The 23,910-nt window shown below is 48.0% G+C and overlaps 1 protein-coding gene across 3 annotated transcripts in view; it reads right to left on the bottom strand.

The window, feature by feature from the left end:
* Positions 1-23,910, bottom strand: part of mpp7a (MAGUK p55 scaffold protein 7a) — a 272,588-nt gene that overhangs the window by 136,144 nt on the left and 112,534 nt on the right. For all 3 annotated transcript variants that reach the window (XM_049464563.1, XM_022670298.2, XM_022670297.2), the window contains exon 6: positions 22,919-23,050. In XM_049464563.1, the coding sequence (XP_049320520.1) occupies positions 22,919-23,050 (132 nt within the window). The remainder of the gene's footprint in view (positions 1-22,918; positions 23,051-23,910) is intronic.

Raw genomic sequence — 23,910 nt, 5'->3', positions numbered from 1 at the left:
CAGCCTAGCCGTCAGACCCTGCAGCTGGGCTAAGATCTGCTGCAGGGTCTGCTCATGCTTCCCTATTGCCACCCCCTGGTTCCCCAGGGCAATTTTTACCTGCTCGAGATCCAACTGTTCTGCTGGATCCATGTTTGGGGCTGGATCTTTCTGTAATGGGTTGGAGTGCTACAGATAGGTGGCACTCCAGCCCAGAGAGTTGTAGAACCCAGTGGCAGAACAGTAGATCTCAAAGCAGGTAAACTCAAGAAAAAAGGGAAATAATGATAATAATAATAATAATTAATTATATATAATCATTAATATACATAAATATATATTAATAGGATATATAATATTATAATAATAAAATTATATGTATATATATGTATGTATGTATATATAGATATAAATATATTTATTATATATATATATATATATATATATATATATATATATATATATATATATATATATATATATATATATGTCCTTATTAAACCCCGCTCCACGCGGGGATCGAACCCAGGCTGTCGCGGTCGCAGCCCAGTGCTCTAACCGCTGCACCAGCGAGCGGATTGGGATGTGGCCGCTTTATTCGCCCTTAGAGCCTCCGCCGAAAGGGGCGGAGCAACGAAAACGGGCGGAGGACGAAAACGGGTGCAAAACAAAGCCACGCCTAGCGTGAGTGAAATAGTGGGGGAGAATGTAAACAAGACTCGCCGCGGAAGCTAACGGCTACCTCTTATGGCGCGAGGTAAAAACAAAAGAGCTTCCAAACTAAACAAAGAAGTGAAATGGGGTGCTTTTGGATTAAACGCTGCTCCACCAGAGAGAAGAGGAACAGCGAGGGGAGAGAAAAGGTGAGCACACCGCGCGCCTCGCAGCGGCTACCACACACACACAAACACAGACACACAGACCCGAGAGAAAGGGGGGTTAGCCGCGGAGCACACCGCACAACACGACTACACCACACTCGAGATATAAAGGGACAGAGGAAGCTACTTATGCGGGAGGAGTATGCCAGCGGTGCTGGATCATACTCTCTCCAAAGGGATAGCAGGAAGAGAAGGGGAAAAAGAGCAGAGGCTCGGTCTAGAAACCGGCATAGATTCGCTCCCACGAGCTTCAAAGATCCAGCCCCGAGGACCTGAATCTCAGGGTTTATATAGGGGCAAACCCAGGTGGAGTGGATCAGGTCTGATTAGGGGCTCAAGACCTCCCCCTGGCGGCCGAAGAAGCACTCGGCCGGCCCCTAGCCATTACAGGACCCCCCCTCCGAGGGGCGGCACCCGACGGCCCTAAACCCGCCGCACGGTCCCGCCGGAAGGCCCTAACCAGATCGGGGTCCAAGATGTACCTGGAGGGCACCCAGGACCGTTCCTCCGGCCCATAGCCCTCCCAATCCACCAAGTACTGGAGGCTCCCGCGCACCCGACGGGAGTCCAGGAGCCGGCGGACAGTGTAGGCCGGGGCACCACCCACGACACGGGGTCCGGGGGGAGAGGCACGACCAACGGAGCAGAGGTAGGGTCTCAGGCGGGACACGTGGAAGGTCGGGTGTACCCTCATGGCAGGGGGCAGGGCGAGGCGGTAGGACACCGGATTGATCCGGCGCACTACCTTGAAGGGTCCCAGGTACCGTGGAGCCAGCTTGCGTGGGCTGCCCCGCAGTGGGATGTCCTTGGCCGAGAGCCAGACCCGTTGTCCGACCCGATAGGAGGGCGCAGGCCTCCGCCTCTTGTCTGCGTGACGCTTCTGCATCGCCCGGGCAGACAAAAGGGCGGCCCGAGCCCTTCTCCAAGCCCGGCGACAACGGTTAACCGTCTAGTCGGCTGAAGGCACTCCCGTTACCGTCTCCTGTCCGGGGAAGGCAGGCGGAGCATAACCGAACTGGCACTCGAAGGGTGACATCCCTAGGGACGAGTGCCAGAGCGTATTATGGGCATACTCCGCCCACCTCAGTTGGTCTGACCAGGTAGACGGGGCCGCCAACGCCAGACAGCGGAGGGTCCGTTCCAGGTCCTGGTTGACCCTCTCTGTCTGCCCGTTGGACTGGGGGTGGAACCCCGAGGACAGACTGACCTCAGCCCCCAGTAAGCGGCAAAAGGCCCCCCAGAACCGGCTGGTGAACTGCACCCCACGGTCCGACACGATGTCAGCGGGTGGTCCGTGGATGCGGACCACCTGGTCCAGCAGCACCTCTGCAGTCCCCTGCGCGGTTGGTAGCTTGGGCAGGGCCACAAAGCGACCAGCCTTGGAAAACCTGTCCACAATGACTAATATCACGGTGTTGCCCCGAGATGGGGGCAACCCCGTGATAAAGTCCATGGACAGGTGTGACCAGGGACGTGAGGGGACTGCTAGAGGGTGCAGTAGACCCGTGGGCCTGGTTCTGGGGTCCTTACCCTGCGCACATGTCACACAGGCGGCCACGTGGGCACGCACGTCTTTTTCCATGCTGGGCCACCAAAACTGGCGCCGCAGGAACTCGAGCGTGCGTGTGACCCCTGGATGTGCGACCTGAGGTGAGGAGTGTCCCCAGGTGAGTACCCTTTTCCTGAGGGAGGGAGGTACATAATCCCGACCTGGTGGGCCATTCTCTGGACCAGGATCTGTCTCTTGGGCCCGTCTGATGGCGTCCAAGAGTCCCCACCGAAGGGGCGCCAGGATCCTGGCTGGAGGTAAAACGGTGGAGGGCTCGCCTAGGAGAGGAAGGGGTTCCCACTGGCGAGAGAGGGCGTCCGGTTTGATGTTCTTGGATCCAGGGCGGTATGACAAAATGAAATCAAACCGGGTAAAAAACAACCCCCATCTGGCCTGGCGTGGATTTAGGCGCCTGGCCTGTTGGATGTAGGCCAGGTTTTTGTGGTCTGTCCAGACCAGAAAGGGGTGTTCGGCCCCCTCAAGCCAGTGCCTCCACTCTTCTAGGGCGAGCTTTACCGCCAGGAGCTCCTTATCTCCCACGTCATACCTCTGCTCGGCAGGGGTCAGACGGTGGGAATAGTAGGCACATGGGTGCAGTCGGCCATCCAGCCCCGCCCGCTGGGACAAGACCGCACCCACGCCTACTTCAGAGGCGTCCACCTCCACGACAAATGGGAGTCCAGGGTCAGGCAGTCGGAGAACTGGCGGCCTGGTCAGCAGGTTCTTGATTGCATCAAATGCCTCCTGGGCTTCTGTGGTCCAGGTGAACCGCCCTGAGGTCTTCCTGGTCAGGGCGGTCAGTGGGGCGGCCACAGTGCTAAAGTTCCGGACGAACCGCCGGAAAAAATTAGCAAAGCCCAGGAAGCGCTGGACCAGGCGTACTGAGGTGGGTTGGGGCCAGCTCTCGACTGCCTTGACCTTGGTGGGGTCCATGTGCAGGGTGTTATGGGACACCACGAATCCCAAGAAGGACACCGTCTGCACATGGAACTCGGACTTCTCCAGTTTGACGTAGAGGTGGTTCTCTAGGAGTAGCTGGAGCACACGTCGGACATGGGTGACGTGTTCATTTACCGAACGACTATACACGAGTATGTCGTCCAGGTAAACGAACACGTACCTGTCCAACGCCTCCCGGAGCACCTCATTAATATACCCCTGGAAGACAGCGGGGGCGTTCATCAACCCGAAGGGCATAACTAGGTACTCATAGTGCCCAGAGGGGGTGATGAACGCCGTCTTCCATTCGTCGCCCGCCTTGATCCTAACTAGATTATAGGCACTGTGCAGGTCCAACTTAGTGAAGATGGTGGCCTGCTGCAGTGCCTCGAAGGCGGACGACATAAGGGGTAGGGGGTAACGGTTTTTAACCGTTATTTTGTTGAGGCCTCTGTAGTCTATACAGGGCCTCAAACCCCCATCCTTCTTCCCTACAAAGAAAAAGCCGGCGCCGGCCGGGGAGGAAGAGGGTCGAATGAAACCCAGGGCCAGAGCCTCCTGAATATACTCTTCCATCGCCCGGCGCTCGGGGCCTGACAGGGAGAACAACCTTCCCCTGGGGGGACTAGTTCCAGGGAGAAGGTCGATGGCCATGTCACAGGGGCGGTGGGGGGGCAGTATCTGGGCCTTCTTTTTGCTGAACACCTCCCCGAGGTCATGGTAGTCGGTGGGCACTCGGGAAAGGTCAGCAGCCTCAGGATCGAGGTTTGTGCCTCTGGGGGCTTGGGAAGGCTGGAGGCAGGAGGTCCGACAGGCGGGCCCCCATGCCAACACTGACCGGGACAGCCAGTCGACATGGGGGTTATGCCTCTGGAGCCAGGGGAATCCCAGAACCAGCTGCAAGTCAGGGGCGCTGATGATGAACAGCGTGATCTGTTCAGAGTGCGACCCGACTCGCAGTGTGAGGGGACGTGTTTGATGTGACACCATCCCTGGCTCCAGGGACCGCCCGTCAATTGCCTCTATAGGCAGGGGCTCCCTCAGACGGACCAGCGGCAAGGCTAGCTTCCTGGCTGTGGCTGCGTCCAGGAAGTTACCCGCCGCTCCTGAATCCAGGAAGGCGGGCAGGCGGACCTCAGAGTCCCCACATGCCAGAGTGGCGTTGAGGAAAACCCCTGTAGTCCGAGGGAACCCGGGTCGGTCCGTTAGGGGTTCCTCACCCCCTAACGGATGCTGGCGTTTCAACACCAACTGTGGACAGTCGGTGCGTTGGTGCCCTGCTGTCCCGCAATAGAGGCACCTGCCGTCTCGCATGCGGGTGTCTCGCTCCTCTTGCGAGAGGCGCGTGTGCCTCAACTGCACGGGCCGCCCTCTATTACCTGTAGGACTGGGGGGTCCATCCCCAGTCCGTACCCTATACCGCTCCCTTAGGCGGTTATCCAGCCTCTGGGTGAGCTCAATGAGGTCATCAAGTGTAGTTGGTGAGTCGCGATGGGCGAGCTCATCCTTGAGATCCTCATTGAGCCCGTGATGGAATGTGCTAGCGAGCGCACTAGCGTTCCACCCACTTTCAGCCGCGAGCGTACGGAACTCGATGGCATACTCAGACACCGACCTCCTACCCTGACGCAGGTTCAGGAGGCGGGCCCCCGCCTCCTCTCCTCGAACCGGAAGGTCAAATGTTCGCGAAAGAGCTTCCGCGAACAGCATAGCTGTGGTGCAAACACCCGGCTGGTGTACCCATACTGGGGTTGCCCACGCTAATGCCTTTCCGGTGAGGAGGGAGACGATGTATGCCACCTTGGCCCGCTCCGACTGAAAGCGGGAGGGTTGTAGCTCGAAAGCCAGCGAGCACTGTAGGAGGAAACCCCTACAGCCCCCTGGCTCGCCCCCGTAGCGCATGGGAGCCGGTAACGGTGGCTCAACTAAATGTGCAGAGGGGGGTGCAGCCGCCACAGGCTGCTCTGCCAGAACAGGGTCCGGCCCCTGGGGAACTGGTTGAATGGTTGGGGGTGGGTTCCGGGCCAGCCTAGCCGTCAGACCCTGCAGCTGGGCTAAGATCTGCTGCAGGGTCTGCTCATGCTTCCCTATTGCCACCCCCTGGTTCCCCAGGGCAATTTTTACCTGCTCGAGATCCAACTGTTCTGCTGGATCCATGTTTGGGGCTGGATCTTTCTGTAATGGGTTGGAGTGCTACAGATAGGTGGCACTCCAGCCCAGAGAGTTGTAGAACCCAGTGGCAGAACAGTAGATCTCAAAGCAGGTAAACTCAAGAAAAAAGGGAAATAATGATAATAATAATAATAATTAATTATATATAATCATTAATATACATAAATATATATTAATAGGATATATAATATTATAATAATAAAATTATATGTATATATATGTATGTATGTATATATAGATATAAATATATTTATTTATATATATATATATATATATATATATATATATATATATATATATATATATATATATATATATATGTCCTTATTAAACCCCGCTCCACGCGGGGATCGAACCCAGGCTGTCGCGGTCGCAGCCCAGTGCTCTAACCGCTGCACCAGCGAGCGGATTGGGATGCGGCCGCTTTATTCGCCCTTAGAGCCTCCGCCGAAAGGGGCGGAGCAACGAAAACGGGCGGAGGACGAAAACGGGTGCAAAACAAAGCCACGCCTAGCGTGAGTGAAATAGTGGGGGAGAATGTAAACAAGACTCGCCGCGGAAGCTAACGGCTACCTCTTATGGCGCGAGGTAAAAACAAAAGAGCTTCCAAACTAAACAAAGAAGTGAAATGGGGTGCTTTTGGATTAAACGCTGCTCCACCAGAGAGAAGAGGAACAGCGAGGGGAGAGAAAAGGTGAGCACACCGCGCGCCTCGCAGCGGCTACCACACACACACAAACACAGACACACAGACCCGAGAGAAAGGGGGGTTAGCCGCGGAGCACACCGCACAACACGACTACACCACACTCGAGATATAAAGGGACAGAGGAAGCTACTTATGCGGGAGGAGTATGCCAGCGGTGCTGGATCATACTCTCTCCAAAGGGATAGCAGGAAGAGAAGGGGAAAAAGAGCAGAGGCTCGGTCTAGAAACCGGCATAGATTCGCTCCCACGAGCTTCAAAGATCCAGCCCCGAGGACCTGAATCTCAGGGTTTATATAGGGGCAAACCCAGGTGGAGTGGATCAGGTCTGATTAGGGGCTCAAGACCTCCCCCTGGCGGCCGAAGAAGCACTCGGCCGGCCCCTAGCCATTACAGGACCCCCCCTCCGAGGGGCGGCACCCGACGGCCCTAAACCCGCCGCACGGTCCCGCCGGAAGGCCCTAACCAGATCGGGGTCCAAGATGTACCTGGAGGGCACCCAGGACCGTTCCTCCGGCCCATAGCCCTCCCAATCCACCAAGTACTGGAGGCTCCCGCGCACCCGACGGGAGTCCAGGAGCCGGCGGACAGTGTAGGCCGGGGCACCACCCACGACACGGGGTCCGGGGGGAGAGGCACGACCAACGGAGCAGAGGTAGGGTCTCAGGCGGGACACGTGGAAGGTCGGGTGTACCCTCATGGCAGGGGGCAGGGCGAGGCGGTAGGACACCGGATTGATCCGGCGCACTACCTTGAAGGGTCCCAGGTACCGTGGAGCCAGCTTGCGTGGGCTGCCCCGCAGTGGGATGTCCTTGGCCGAGAGCCAGACCCGTTGTCCGACCCGATAGGAGGGCGCAGGCCTCCGCCTCTTGTCTGCGTGACGCTTCTGCATCGCCCGGGCAGACAAAAGGGCGGCCCGAGCCCTTCTCCAAGCCCGGCGACAACGGTTAACCGTCTAGTCGGCTGAAGGCACTCCCGTTACCGTCTCCTGTCCGGGGAAGGCAGGCGGAGCATAACCGAACTGGCACTCGAAGGGTGACATCCCTAGGGACGAGTGCCAGAGCGTATTATGGGCATACTCCGCCCACCTCAGTTGGTCTGACCAGGTAGACGGGGCCGCCAACGCCAGACAGCGGAGGGTCCGTTCCAGGTCCTGGTTGACCCTCTCTGTCTGCCCGTTGGACTGGGGGTGGAACCCCGAGGACAGACTGACCTCAGCCCCCAGTAAGCGGCAAAAGGCCCCCCAGAACCGGCTGGTGAACTGCACCCCACGGTCCGACACGATGTCAGCGGGTGGTCCGTGGATGCGGACCACCTGGTCCAGCAGCACCTCTGCAGTCCCCTGCGCGGTTGGTAGCTTGGGCAGGGCCACAAAGCGACCAGCCTTGGAAAACCTGTCCACAATGACTAATATCACGGTGTTGCCCCGAGATAGGGGCAACCCCGTGATAAAGTCCATGGACAGGTGTGACCAGGGACGTGAGGGGACTGCTAGAGGGTGCAGTAGACCCGTGGGCCTGGTTCTGGGGTCCTTACCCTGCGCACATGTCACACAGGCGGCCACGTGGGCACGCACGTCTTTTTCCATGCTGGGCCACCAAAACTGGCGCCGCAGGAACTCGAGCGTGCGTGTGACCCCTGGATGTGCGACCTGAGGTGAGGAGTGTCCCCAGGTGAGTACCCTTTTCCTGAGGGAGGGAGGTACATAATCCCGACCTGGTGGGCCATTCTCTGGACCAGGATCTGTCTCTTGGGCCCGTCTGATGGCGTCCAAGAGTCCCCACCGAAGGGGCGCCAGGATCCTGGCTGGAGGTAAAACGGTGGAGGGCTCGCCTAGGAGAGGAAGGGGTTCCCACTGGCGAGAGAGGGCGTCCGGTTTGATGTTCTTGGATCCAGGGCGGTATGACAAAATGAAATCAAACCGGGTAAAAAACAACCCCCATCTGGCCTGGCGTGGATTTAGGCGCCTGGCCTGTTGGATGTAGGCCAGGTTTTTGTGGTCTGTCCAGACCAGAAAGGGGTGTTCGGCCCCCTCAAGCCAGTGCCTCCACTCTTCTAGGGCGAGCTTTACCGCCAGGAGCTCCTTATCTCCCACGTCATACCTCTGCTCGGCAGGGGTCAGACGGTGGGAATAGTAGGCACATGGGTGCAGTCGGCCATCCAGCCCCGCCCGCTGGGACAAGACCGCACCCACGCCTACTTCAGAGGCGTCCACCTCCACGACAAATGGGAGTCCAGGGTCAGGCAGTCGGAGAACTGGCGGCCTGGTCAGCAGGTTCTTGATTGCATCAAATGCCTCCTGGGCTTCTGTGGTCCAGGTGAACCGCCCTGAGGTCTTCCTGGTCAGGGCGGTCAGTGGGGCGGCCACAGTGCTAAAGTTCCGGACGAACCGCCGGAAAAAATTAGCAAAGCCCAGGAAGCGCTGGACCAGGCGTACTGAGGTGGGTTGGGGCCAGCTCTCGACTGCCTTGACCTTGGTGGGGTCCATGTGCAGGGTGTTATGGGACACCACGAATCCCAAGAAGGACACCGTCTGCACATGGAACTCGGACTTCTCCAGTTTGACGTAGAGGTGGTTCTCTAGGAGTAGCTGGAGCACACGTCGGACATGGGTGACGTGTTCATTTACCGAACGACTATACACGAGTATGTCGTCCAGGTAAACGAACACGTACCTGTCCAACGCCTCCCGGAGCACCTCATTAATATACCCCTGGAAGACAGCGGGGGCGTTCATCAACCCGAAGGGCATAACTAGGTACTCATAGTGCCCAGAGGGGGTGATGAACGCCGTCTTCCATTCGTCGCCCGCCTTGATCCTAACTAGATTATAGGCACTGTGCAGGTCCAACTTAGTGAAGATGGTGGCCTGCTGCAGTGCCTCGAAGGCGGACGACATAAGGGGTAGGGGGTAACGGTTTTTAACCGTTATTTTGTTGAGGCCTCTGTAGTCTATACAGGGCCTCAAACCCCCATCCTTCTTCCCTACAAAGAAAAAGCCGGCGCCGGCCGGGGAGGAAGAGGGTCGAATGAAACCCAGGGCCAGAGCCTCCTGAATATACTCTTCCATCGCCCGGCGCTCGGGGCCTGACAGGGAGAACAACCTTCCCCTGGGGGGACTAGTTCCAGGGAGAAGGTCGATGGCCATGTCACAGGGGCGGTGGGGGGGCAGTATCTGGGCCTTCTTTTTGCTGAACACCTCCCCGAGGTCATGGTAGTCGGTGGGCACTCGGGAAAGGTCAGCAGCCTCAGGATCGAGGTTTGTGCCTCTGGGGGCTTGGGAAGGCTGGAGGCAGGAGGTCCGACAGGCGGGCCCCCATGCCAACACTGACCGGGACAGCCAGTCGACATGGGGGTTATGCCTCTGGAGCCAGGGGAATCCCAGAACCAGCTGCAAGTCAGGGGCGCTGATGATGAACAGCGTGATCTGTTCAGAGTGCGACCCGACTCGCAGTGTGAGGGGACGTGTTTGATGTGACACCATCCCTGGCTCCAGGGACCGCCCGTCAATTGCCTCTATAGGCAGGGGCTCCCTCAGACGGACCAGCGGCAAGGCTAGCTTCCTGGCTGTGGCTGCGTCCAGGAAGTTACCCGCCGCTCCTGAATCCAGGAAGGCGGGCAGGCGGACCTCAGAGTCCCCACATGCCAGAGTGGCGTTGAGGAAAACCCCTGTAGTCCGAGGGAACCCGGGTCGGTCCGTTAGGGGTTCCTCACCCCCTAACGGATGCTGGCGTTTCAACACCAACTGTGGACAGTCGGTGCGTTGGTGCCCTGCTGTCCCGCAATAGAGGCACCTGCCGTCTCGCATGCGGGTGTCTCGCTCCTCTTGCGAGAGGCGCGTGTGCCTCAACTGCACGGGCCGCCCTCTATTACCTGTAGGACTGGGGGGTCCATCCCCAGTCCGTACCCTATACCGCTCCCTTAGGCGGTTATCCAGCCTCTGGGTGAGCTCAATGAGGTCATCAAGTGTAGTTGGTGAGTCGCGATGGGCGAGCTCATCCTTGAGATCCTCATTGAGCCCGTGATGGAATGTGCTAGCGAGCGCACTAGCGTTCCACCCACTTTCAGCCGCGAGCGTACGGAACTCGATGGCATACTCAGACACCGACCTCCTACCCTGACGCAGGTTCAGGAGGCGGGCCCCCGCCTCCTCTCCTCGAACCGGAAGGTCAAATGTTCGCGAAAGAGCTTCCGCGAACAGCATAGCTGTGGTGCAAACACCCGGCTGGTGTACCCATACTGGGGTTGCCCACGCTAATGCCTGTCCGGTGAGGAGGGAGACGATGTATGCCACCTTGGCCCGCTCCGACTGAAAGCGGGAGGGTTGTAGCTCGAAAGCCAGCGAGCACTGTAGGAGGAAACCCCTACAGCCCCCTGGCTCGCCCCCGTAGCGCATGGGAGCCGGTAACGGTGGCTCAACTAAATGTGCAGAGGGGGGTGCAGCCGCCACAGGCTGCTCTGCCAGAACAGGGTCCGGCCCCTGGGGAACTGGTTGAATGGTTGGGGGTGGGTTCCGGGCCAGCCTAGCCGTCAGACCCTGCAGCTGGGCTAAGATCTGCTGCAGGGTCTGCTCATGCTTCCCTATTGCCACCCCCTGGTTCCCCAGGGCAATTTTTACCTGCTCGAGATCCAACTGTTCTGCTGGATCCATGTTTGGGGCTGGATCTTTCTGTAATGGGTTGGAGTGCTACAGATAGGTGGCACTCCAGCCCAGAGAGTTGTAGAACCCAGTGGCAGAACAGTAGATCTCAAAGCAGGTAAACTCAAGAAAAAAGGGAAATAATGATAATAATAATAATAATTAATTATATATAATCATTAATATACATAAATATATATTAATAGGATATATAATATTATAATAATAAAATTATATGTATATATATGTATGTATGTATATATAGATATAAATATATTTATTTATATATATATATATATATAAATATATATATATATATATATATATATATATATATATATATATATATATATGTCCTTATTAAACCCCGCTCCACGCGGGGATCGAACCCAGGCTGTCGCGGTCGCAGCCCAGTGCTCTAACCGCTGCACCAGCGAGCGGATTGGGATGCGGCCGCTTTATTCGCCCTTAGAGCCTCCGCCGAAAGGGGCGGAGCAACGAAAACGGGCGGAGGACGAAAACGGGTGCAAAACAAAGCCACGCCTAGCGTGAGTGAAATAGTGGGGGAGAATGTAAACAAGACTCGCCGCGGAAGCTAACGGCTACCTCTTATGGCGCGAGGTAAAAACAAAAGAGCTTCCAAACTAAACAAAGAAGTGAATTGGGGTGCTTTTGGATTAAACGCTGCTCCACCAGAGAGAAGAGGAACAGCGAGGGGAGAGAAAAGGTGAGCACACCGCGCGCCTCGCAGCGGCTACCACACACACACAAACACAGACACACAGACCCGAGAGAAAGGGGGGTTAGCCGCGGAGCACACCGCACAACACGACTACACCACACTCGAGATATAAAGGGACAGAGGAAGCTACTTATGCGGGAGGAGTATGCCAGCGGTGCTGGATCATACTCTCTCCAAAGGGATAGCAGGAAGAGAAGGGGAAAAAGAGCAGAGGCTCGGTCTAGAAACCGGCATAGATTCGCTCCCACGAGCTTCAAAGATCCAGCCCCGAGGACCTGAATCTCAGGGTTTATATAGGGGCAAACCCAGGTGGAGTGGATCAGGTCTGATTAGGGGCTCAAGACCTCCCCCTGGCGGCCGAAGAAGCACTCGGCCGGCCCCTAGCCATTACACTCTGATTCCTGAGAGCTTGAAAACTGTTTTAGCTGATTTACACAAAACAAAAAATAAAAAATGATGCAAGAAGTATGTTTTGCATAATATGTCCCCTTTAAATAAAAGACAGTAGAGTGTAGGACAATAAATAATAATGTTAAAAACTATAATATTATTTGGGCTTTGAGTGGTCCAGCGGTCTAAAGCGCTGCAAACACTATGATCGGGAGATCGCTGGTTCGAATCCCGGTCATGCAGCTTGCCATCAGCTGCCGGAGCCCTGAGATTGCACAATAGGCCTTGCTCTCTCTCTGGATGGGTACAGCAGATGGCGCTCTCTCCCCTCATCACTCCTAGGGTGATGTGGATCAGCACAAGGCTGCGTCTGTGAGCTGATGTATCAGAACCGAGTCGCTGCTGTGCTTTCCTCCGAGCGTTAGCGCTGTGAGGCTACTCGGCAGCTTAGCTCAAAAAGAGGCAGAGTCTGACTTCACATGTATCGGAGGAGGCGTGTGCTAGTCTTCACCCTTCTGGTGTGTTGGGGCATCACTAGTGATAGGAGGGGAGTTCTAAATGGACATGTAAAATTCGGGGAGAAAAATCAATCTAATATTACTTAAAGCAAGTCGGAATAATATTTTTAGTTTTAGAACATTCAGTGCATGTCTATTTAAAACTCTTAATGATTGCTCCTTTTATTGCTCATTTAAAAGTGTCCTGCTATAGTCAATCAATCAAAAAATCTGCTCTTCTTGAAATAAAAGCCAGCAAAGTGCATGAAACTCTAGAACTTCATCTCCAGCCTCACCACTCAGCCTGGAAAAGATAAATCTGTGGCCGTCTAGAAGTTGAAACTGTAAATTCTCAGATTACGGTCCAAAACACATTGTGTTCGAGTTAGAAAAGCAAGATTTCTGCTAAACGTTCGATAGAAAACTGGAACCTAAACAAGCAAATATTTTCATGTGGCTCTTGTGTAAACAGAGCCCGGGGTGAGGGCCATTACACGGCAGGCTGGCGAGTGGAAGGCTTTGATGAGTGTTTGGAAAGCGCTGGCGGGGATGGCACGTATACGCGGGTGGCAGATTGAGGGGATGGATATCATTGATTACAGATGGAAGCTCCTCACGGCGGTGACGCGGCGGGGTTACGGCACGGTGGGTGGCAGAGGGGCTCAGACGCCCACGCTGTGACGGTCCTGTACTGCGTAAAACTCAAACTCAGCCTGGGCATCGTCTCAAAGCAGCTGGCGGACGGGCAGCATGATAAACTGCCACTGAAGGATGTCAGTGATCGAGAAAACAGGCAAAAACAGGAGGTTATAGACTTGAGTGGGGAGCCTGCCTGTACAAAAACACCCAAACCAGCAAAGCAGAAGAAGAGGGAGAAAACTAAGAAAACTGGTCAGACTACTGTACTTCTGAACTATAAAGCCCTATCCCAGGGGTCTCCAAACTTTTTTTGTTGGGGGTCAGAAGGGGAAATATATTTGAAGTCACGGGCCACAGACTCTTTAATAAAACAAATAATGAAATATACCACTTTAAATAATACTTTTTCCTAATTATTTCATTTACACACCATTTTACTTGACTTACTATCTTTATCTTTGACAATGTTGTGTAAACTAAGATTTTTCAAATTGATGTTTCATTTCATGATGTCTCTTAATATTAAACTTCTTAATTAAGAAAACGTTTAGACTCTTTGGCCCGTTTTTCTGCGCTAGAAATGCGCACTCTCTCCGCTTTTAGACTCTTTGGCCCATTTTCTCTGCTACAACTGCGCACTCTCTCCGCTTTTAGACTCTTTGCTGTTTTTCTGCGCTAGAAATGCGCACTCTCGCCGCTTTTAGACTCTTTGGCCCGTTTTTTTGCGCTAGAAATGCGCACCCTCTCCGCCTTTAGACTCTTTGGCCCGTTTCTGACACCTAGCGTTCAAACTTTGAATCTCACATTATAAAAACCTGCTTAACAGCGGGCTAACTTTCATTCTATTTCTAAAATACCTCGCGGGCCGCTCCAAAAAAGGAAACGGGCCGCAAATGGCCCGCGGGCCGTAGTTTGGACACCCCTGCCCTATCCGGACGGGTTTAGTTAGTCACAGGGGGTCCTCTGTGATTTTATTCCTGTCCAGAACGATTTTTTTTATTCTCAGACGTCCTCTGAGAAAATTGCAGGCTATTGCAAGAATTATCTACTGTTTTTCGCTAAACTCTGTGGTCCCCTGATAATTTTCGTCCTTTAGTCTCTTCTGAAAACTGTTTATTTGAGTGAGTAAAGTGTTTTTGTTCATTTACAGTAAGTTTAGAAATTCCAGATTAATACTAAGGCTGGGAGCAGCAGTATTAGCATTACACCTAAACACTAGCCATGGTTAGCGGCTAACGCTTGCCGATAGCGCTACACAGAGGAACCCTGAGTGTTCCAGTAAGCCAGGTCGATATTAGCTAGCGGTTCGTCCCATGTAGCTTGTTTTGTTTTAACATGGTAAACATGCAGACTGTACTGTAAGAACTGTATACTTTCCTTCAAAAAATAAGTACTGTATACTTTCCTACAGAAAAAAGTACTGTATACTTTCCTTCAAAAAATAAGTACTGCATTCATTCAAAAAAATAAGTACTGTATACTTTCCTTCAAAAAATAAGTACTGTATACTTTCCTACAGAAAAAAGTACTGTATACTTTCCTTCAAAAAATAAGTACTGTATACTTTCCTTCCAAAAATAAATACTGTATACTTTCCTTCAGAAAATAAGTACTGTATACTTTCCTTCAGAAAAAAAGTACTGTATACTTTCCTTCCAAAAATAAATACTGTATACTTTCCTTCCAAAAATTAAGTACTGTATACTTTCCTTCCAAAAATAAATACTGTATACTTTCCTTCCAAAAATAAATACTGTATACTTTCCTACAGAAAATAAGTACTGTATACTTTCCTACAGAAAAAAGTACTGTATACTTTCCTTCCAAAAATAAATACTGTATACTTTCCTTCAGAAAATAAGTACTGTATACTTTCCTTCCAAAAATAAGTACTGTATACTTTCCTTCAGAAAATAAGTACTGTATACTTTCCTACAGAAAAAAAGTACTGTATACTTTCCTTCCAAAAATAAATACTGTATACTTTCCTACAGAAAATAAGTACTGTATACTTTCCTCAAAAAATAAGTACTGTATACTTTCCTTCAGAAAATACATATAGACTTATAAAAGAAGATTATTAACCACAAACTTACCCTATTTTTGGCGCTATAAGGTACACCGGATTAAAACTATGTTTTATAATCCGATGTACCTTATAGTGCAAAAAATAGGGTACGTTTGTGGTTGTAACATTAGAAAATGTGAAAAAAAAAAAAAAGTTCAATAGGTATGAATACTTTAGCAAGTCCTTATAAAAGAACACTTTAAAGCTGGATTTCTTCGTGACGGGAGCGCAGCAGGAGCAGGGAGATACAGCATTATGAGAAAAGCTAGGAGTAAAGGGAGGATATGAATCCAGCTGCAGGAGATATAGATCATTAGCTGGCATGTTTTTAAAGATGAGCACTAAATTAAGTCGCAGAACTACTACACAGACTTCTCAATTTAGGCATTAAATATTTCTTGGGCTAGCTCCACTTCAAGTGTACGATACGCAGCGCTGGCCAGAGATACACCCGCCAAATCCCCATGCTGGCAACCCGCCGCACTGTCTACTGTTCTCCTATTAGTCAGTCTGAAAATCTATGTAGGACTCAGTATTTCAACGTCGAGCAGTAAACACACACACACACACAGAGTGAAAGACACACAGACAGAAAGACACACACACACACAGTCTTTTACTTCCATCGTGAGCCTCGGTAACATTATCCAAAACAGCACATTCTTTCAATAAAATCCTTCACTGGACTCACTGCTCGCTCTCTGCCCAACATGTGTGCCTAAGTGTGTGTGTGTGTCCATTGTGTGTGTGTGTGTGTGTGTGTGTGTATATGTGTGTGTGAGTGTACTATGTGTGTGTATTGTGTGTCAAAGTGTGTGTGTGCATGCTCAAACTCTTCCAAACCCAATTATTCTATCCTGCCATTTGTGCTAATAAATCAGAAGGCTAAGGTTACCAAGGGAAGTGTGTATGTGTGTGTATTTCATGTGTGTATGTGTGCGTGTGTGTGTGTGTTGGAGTGTGTGTGTCTCAGAGTGTGTGTGTGTATTTGGGTCCGTCCCTGAACTCCCGCCCCCTCCCTCCCTTCATTACTCCGAGACGCTGCGTGATGTCATGCTCTGAAAAATGATAGCAATTAATCAGTGCTACCGAATCCGATCCACGCGACTAATCACCATTACACTAACGGATGAATCAGACGCGCAGAGCGACGCATGCTAACGGCAGATGCTAACGGCAGACCCCGCCGCAATTCAGCAGGAGGGGAAGGGAAGTAAAGGGAGTAAAGTGTGCAGGGTTCTGATTATTGAACCCATTAGTTCAGGTCGTCTAATTCTGATTATGTCAAATTATTAATGTATTTCTTGCACTATAAATCCCTATATTTCACACTGCTACTCAGTGATAAAACTCCTGCATCCAGACTGTGACTGAAAAAAACAGGAGGACCAGTGAGTTTTTTGGCCTTTTTTCTCGGTCACATGACATCGCGGCGTTCAGTAGCTCCTCCATTTCCACTCACTGTTGCTTTCACATGGATTACCATGGAAACGTGTGCGCCCAAATTGTAATAACGGTGCGCAAAAGCAGACTAATAGCTATTTTTTTAAAAGCAAGGAGACAAAACTCAGAGATGTGCGTCCGGACGGGACTAAAATTACTGAAGGACCACGAAAAAGAGTTCAGAAAAAAAGTAGATAATTCAGCCTGTAATTTTCTCACATGTCTGAGAAAAAAAAAACACGTACATGGTCGTTCTGGACAGGAATAAAATCACAGAGGATCCTCCATAAAAGAGAAAATTAACAAAGAACCCCCTGAGAAACTAATCCCATCCAGATAGGGCTTAAGGTGCACTTAAAATCCTTTAATTTTCCCAAAAATCATCAGTGCGCCTCATGTATAAATTGTAACAATCAGGTATTAAGGAGCAGTAAAGCCACTCCACTGAAGTACAGAGTTATACAGGAGCTTTCATTGAAGTTTCTCCAGCACTAAGGCTGAAGCAGTATTAGCATTAGCCACTAATCACTAACCGCTATTTCCCTGTTCATAGGTGAGTATTATTATCGGACTGTAGCCTGCTGCTAACCCCAGTAAGCACTGCTGGAGCAGCATTAGCGTTAGCCACTAACCACGCTAAAAGTGTTAGCTCTTTCATTGTTCAGAGGTGAGTATACCGTAGACTGTAGCCGTCATGTTTAAAGCATGTTAAAGCAAATTACATGCAGACTACAGTCCAATATACTGTACTCACTTCTGAATGACAAAAGATCTAGCGCTGTGGTTAGCGGCTAATGCTAATGCTAATGTTGCTGCACCCAGCCTTAGTGAAGAATACGCTACTGCCCAAGTTCTTGCCAAAACACAGCCCTAATTTGTCGTTTTGGTAACACTTTATTTTAAGAAACACAAATTAGCCGCTTATTAATGTCTTATTATTTGCTTAATAAAGCCTTTATTAGACATTTATACATTATTTACTCACTTCCTTTATTTGGCTTTAGTGTTATTGGTGCTTAGTTAGGGGTCTATTATGTGGATTACGGTAATGATTAATAATGGCTGTATTAGTTCTTTCAGTTCTTATAGTGCACAAAAAACAGTTATTATAGTTAGCACGCTGTTAAGCAGATTAGATTATTAAGCATTATTAACTATTAGCTAATTCTACATGTTATTAGTATTATTATACCTGGCAGCAGTTCGTGAGTTCTATGTGAGTTTGGCAAGGTTATGGCTGTGCTGGGGTTTATTAAGAGTTAATAAGGGGTTAATAACTCACTAATAGACCAAGATGTGTACCATATTCTAAAGTAAGGTTCTGTTCATCACTAATCAGACATTAAAAAGAACTGAATAAATATTTTAATAAGTCAATCTCCATCACAATTTAGCTAATACAAACTTAATTTGTTTTTAAATCACTAAAAACAGAAAACACATTTTAGCACATTTATTCTCTATTGAATTCAAGCGGTTTTATTTTGTTAGATGTAACATAACTGTTTATTGTGCATTATAAGAATCAGAGACTGTAAAAAAAGATGGACGCCGTGTCTCAGTTCCCATTCATTCAATGAAAATGAAGCTAAAATCTTCCGCCATGTTGGCGATATCGAAACCCGAGTCTGCGCAGTAGAGACCAGAGGAGGGAGAAAGATTGTGGAGAGACAGCCTACTCATTTGAATAACCCCGCCCCTGAGGGCTGCCTCGAGGTCACAGGCTGCAGAGCCGAGCGGAGCGGAGCTGGCGGTCTATTATTGGTCCCGCCCATAACCAGCCCTTTTACAATAACCACATCTTTTTTGAATAGAGCTGAATAACGTTTTAAAAACGAATTCTGTGGGGATATAAAAATTTGACAATATAAGCAGAGGTTACACTAGCTGCTACATTTAAATAATGGAGGTAGAATATCAGTATATTAGAAAAAAAAACATGATTGAAAATTGTCTGTTTTGCCATTGAAACCTATGGGGATGGGTGGGGTTACACAGCTTTCTGCAACCGAACAGCAGGGGGCGCCCGACCTGTGGTGGCTTCACTTTTGAGAGACGATGTTCTGTCCAGCTATACACAGTCTATGATAAGAACTAATACTGCCATTATTAATAATTTCCACATAACAGACCCCTAATTAAGCACCAATAACACTTATAACACAGAAGAAAGCCTAATAAGTAGTGAATAAATAATTTACAAATGTCTAATTAAGGCTTTATTAAGCAAATAATAAGACATTAATAAGCGCCTAGTTTGTGTTCCTTAAAATGAAGTGTTACCAAATAAAGTGTTACAGGTGTTTTGTATCAGAATTGAATCAGAATTGAAACTGAAATCTTTCACAGACGCTGGCTTTAGAAGAAACAGTAAATAGAGCAGGTGTCCCAAAACGTTTGTCCATATTATAGTGCATCACATTTCCCATAAACCCTTATTTTAAAGAACAGCAAACAAGACCAGAGCACTCGGACTCTGTAATTTGATTTACTGCAGTAAAGCCACAGATGCGAAAGTCTGCAAACTCTGACCGTCTGAGCTGAACTCCTTCCCATCATACACTGCAGGCCTCCGTCCAGATCGTTCCGAGACTACGACGCACAAACGCACCACAACAACTAACACCACAACACTGCGTACGAGCGGGAGAGAGGCGTAATTACCTTTTCCTCTATAGTCTAAAAGACATTATGGTCTGTGAGAGCGCGAGAGCTTACGTTAGCTTCAGGCTAAAATAGAGGACATTCCAGAAACTGTCAAAACTGGGAAAACTGGGGAAGTGCAAAGGTACCCATTACTGAGAAACATGACTACAATTCCCACAATGCCTGTAGGTGTCGCAACCCGCCGGCTTCCTCCGTTAGGTGTGGCCCCGGGCCTGGAGCCAGAGAGGGGGGACGGCGGTGACCGCGAAGTGAAAATAAAGACCCATTTGGAACAGGAGAGTTCACACATGAACCAGATCAAAGGAGGGCGGGGCCTAAGACGCCCAGAAGAAAAGGGCCGGCCAATAATCACAGGGGAGAATGATTGACAGGCGTGAGGAAACACACACACACTGCTGCCTACTGAGGTTCTGGAGGAAGGTCTTGCGTAGTTTGTAGGGCAGTGTGTGTGTGTGTGTGTGTGTAAGAGAGTGTGTGTGTGTAAGAGAGTGTGTGTGTGTGTGTGTGTGTGAGTTGGCATGGAATGCTTTAATGTCCAAGGGTGGAGGATGTGTGGTCACTCCGGAAAAAGAGGATATATGTAACGTTGTTCTGTGAGCTGAAAGTGTGTGTATATATATATATATATATATATATATATATATATATATATATATATATATATATATATATAAAAACCCCTGGAATATAATCAAGAGGACGATGGATGATCACAAGCCATCAAACCACCAAACTGAACTGCTTGAATTTTTGCACCAGGAGTAAAGCAGCATAAAGTTATCCAAAAGCAGTGTGTAAGACTGGTGGAGGAGAACATGATGCCAAGATGCATGAAAGAAAACTGTGATTATAAAACAGGATTATTCCACCAAATATTGATTTCTGAACTCTTAAAACGTTATGAATATGAACTTGTTTTCTTTGTATTATTTGAGGTCTAAAAGCTCTGCATCTTTTTTGTTATTTCAGCCATTTCTCATTTTCTGCAAATAAATGCTCTAAATGACAATATTTTTATTTGGAATTTGGGAGATATAGCTAAATCAGAGAAACTGATTCAGAAACTGGAGTGGTCCCTTGTTTTGTTTCCAGAGCCATATATATATATATATATATTGCTGAAGATAGCCCATATTTTTAAAACCACCCTGGTACCACTCCTCACCCGTCAACCCGCACCAGAGCTCCACCCAATAGATCAGTTGAAAAAACTCCATCTCAATCATTTTGCTTGAGAACCGTAGACAGTACACAGCAAGATTAGCCAGCAGACTTCGTCTGAGTGAGGGATCTGTACCTACTGTTCGTGGCAAGTCAGCATCAACTAGCACGTTTGTCTTTTGCCCTTTAGCACAAGCTAAAACTAGTGTGTGGTAAATGCTCAGCGCAAACTGGGGGCCTAACGTACACACTGTGCAGGGCGTGTCGCAATGCTTGTTGCTATCTTACACCCCACAACCAGTCTATTTTCATGCCTTGTGAGTTTAGGAATAAATCTACACTGATGGTTGTGATGGTTTGGAATTGTGGTATGTTCAGGTAAATTTCTCCAATGACTGAAATGAACCTAGACAACAGTCAATAATCAGAGTCCATTTCTATAGGTGCTCCCACCTGCAGAGCACAAACCTGACTTTTAACTCAGCAATAAACAGAATAAAGAATAAAATAACATTACTGTTCTCTTAAATGAGCTGCTGGTGTATCTTCACAGTGTGAACCAGCAGCTCAGTATCTGTCTCTGCTGAGGCACACAAAACCGCCGCACTGTTAAGATACGAATGCGCAAAAGTCAAAGCTCACCTGCCTCTTAAAGGGCATGACGACTGGCACACTGATTGGTTTATTTCACGTTATGCCCAAAATTAACCACACCCATGATTAATTAAGAGAATTAGTTCATGCCTGTTGCGTGTTTCAAGCTGTACAATGCATATTTTTTTGAGTGCCCTCATGATACCAAAGATTCGACGACACGCCTTAAATCCCTAAAAGCTGCACGGCGCAGAACTGACCAGCGCGCTATAGATTACTACAATAGAATGGTGTCAATATATCGAATACTTTGGGAACTAGAGGGTTTATACACTTTTTAACCAATACATTTCCATTATATGATTTTTTCATGGCTTTTTCAGGCCCTCAAGCCAAATGTTCATAAACATACAATTTTTAAAACATCAGTGCAGACATGGACAAAACTAAACTAAAACAAAACAGTTAAAACTATGACGAAATTGATTATAGTAGACTTATAGTAAAGTGAATCTGACACACAATCTTTAATAATAAAATGTGCATCAGATCCTGAGAACTATATTGTTTGTAGAGCTAAATTACTGATTTAACTCTGAGCTGATGTAAAGTGCCTTGCAAAAGTATTCAGCTCCCTGCGCTTTAAACAGAACTACTTGATTAACAAAAAGTTTAAAATATCCAATAAATTTCGTTCCACTTCACGATTGTGTTCCACTTGTTGTTGATTCTTCACAAAAATTACGTTTGAAGCCTGAAATGTGAAATGTGGCAAAAAGCCAAAAAAAATGGTGTTACTTTAAAATAGATTTTCTCCGTCGATAAACGGAAACACAAAGATTTGTGGAGCAAATTTTCGTGACTTTTCCAAAACTTTCTGGATATTTTTATTTTTCCAAAACTAATTCAGGCCTGAAAATAGTTATATTAATTTTCAAATGGAATTAAGGCAGAAAAATATATTATAAAAAAACACGATGCTAAAGAAATGCTGAACCATAAGAAGTGTGTGTTAATGTTAATATATATTAGGGGTGTCACGATTTCGATATTTCATCAAAATCGATCGAAATTATGTCATGGTCTCGAGCATCGAAGTCAAAAAGAGGATTGACGCGCGCTACGCAAACGGCGAAGCACACTGAAGCTGTATTGTGACTGCTGAAAGAGCCGCCCTTTCTCCAGAGAATGGACATTCTCATCATCTTAAAGAAAAACTTAAAAAAATATAAAAATAACAGTTGTTTTGTCTAGCCTCAAATATGTTAATAGTTTTGGTACCTCTTAAGGAGCATCTTTCTCTCAGATAAAGTTAATAATATATCTTTATAAAAGAAAAAAAAAACTTGTCATTCTCAGGGACTGAAAAAGTCTTAAAGTCTTATTTTTCATGTTTAACTGTTATAGTAGGATAGAGTTCAGTTTGTTAAGGCTCTAATTGTTCTATTATTTTCTACATGACTGTTCCTGTATTTTTTTATTATTTATTTTGTTATGTTGCACATTGCTGTTTTAATAGTGCACACTGCTGCTACCAAAAAAAGCCACTAGATGGCATTGCATTTATATCTCAATTCAATTATTTAAATTTCCACTTTAGTGCCTAATGTGGTGTATTACAGATCACTTGTATCACTTTGCATCACTTATATCAAGCCCACCTTTTGAAATAAGCCTCTCTGCTGTACAAAAAAAAAAAAGAAAAGGGAAAATCGAGAATCGAATCAAATCGTGACCCTAAAATCGTAAATAAAATCGAATCGAGGATATAGAGAATCGTGACACCCCTAATATGTATGATTGTGCATCTGCACGGAAAAGAATAGTAAAAAAAAAAAAGAGAGAAACTCACCAGAGGCTCTTTATTCTTGACGAGTCTGATGATTTTCACTGAATCTTCATCATCGTCGATGTCGTCTGGCAGAGGAGGAAGCTCAGGCTCGTAACTCTTCTGAGCCACTGTATCATGAACTGACAGCAAACTCTGAGGAGAGAGAGAAGAACGGAATTATAAACACACACACACACACACACACACACACACACACACACACAGTAGCAACAGAAAGTCATTTATCTGGTTCTAAACGTGTTGGCTAATCAGCTGCGCTCTGATCCTCCAAGCATCTGTCTGAGATCTACCCATAAATCACTGCAGCTCGGTGGCCTGCTCCACATTATTCCCTCCTACTGACAAATAAAGCTCTTTCTGAATGGATTACTCGCACTATTTCACTACAGTCCTCTTTGGCAATACTCTCGCTTAGCATTTTTTGCCAGTAAAAAGAATTGTATACACATATACTCAAATCAAATCAAATTTATTTGTATAGAACTTTTTACAACTGGTGTTGTCACAAAACAGCTTTAAAGAAGCATGATCACAGAAAATACAGAATACAGAACCCCCAAAATTTGGTATTTATAATGCATTATATTTATATGACATGTATAATACCTTATAATGACTGTAATAAGCCTGTATAATAACTCATAAGTACTTAAAGCGACATTCATTATAACACATTATAAACTACAAGCATAAGGGTTTATAAAGAAAGTGAACAGGTGAAGAAATACGTATTTTATAAATTCCCAAACTAATTTCAATAAATGATTAATTATTATTTTTGTTGTCTTAAAAAAAAAGTGTTAAATTGCTTTTTTATGCTATTCTGATATCTTTATGTCAGTGGCATTTAAAAGCCTTAAATTACAAAAATATCGTGTATCGCAATAATTTCTGGGACAATATATCGTCCACAAAAATAGTCGGTAACACTTCCTATGAACCCTGTATTCATAATGTATTATACATGCCTTTATAATGCGTTATATGACATG

The sequence above is a fragment of the Astyanax mexicanus genome, chromosome 15 (assembly GCF_023375975.1).
Source record: "Astyanax mexicanus isolate ESR-SI-001 chromosome 15, AstMex3_surface, whole genome shotgun sequence".
NCBI lineage: Eukaryota > Metazoa > Chordata > Actinopteri > Characiformes > Acestrorhamphidae > Astyanax > Astyanax mexicanus.
Note: the sequence above shows the minus strand (reverse complement) of the source record. Positions and strands in the feature narration are given on the sequence as shown.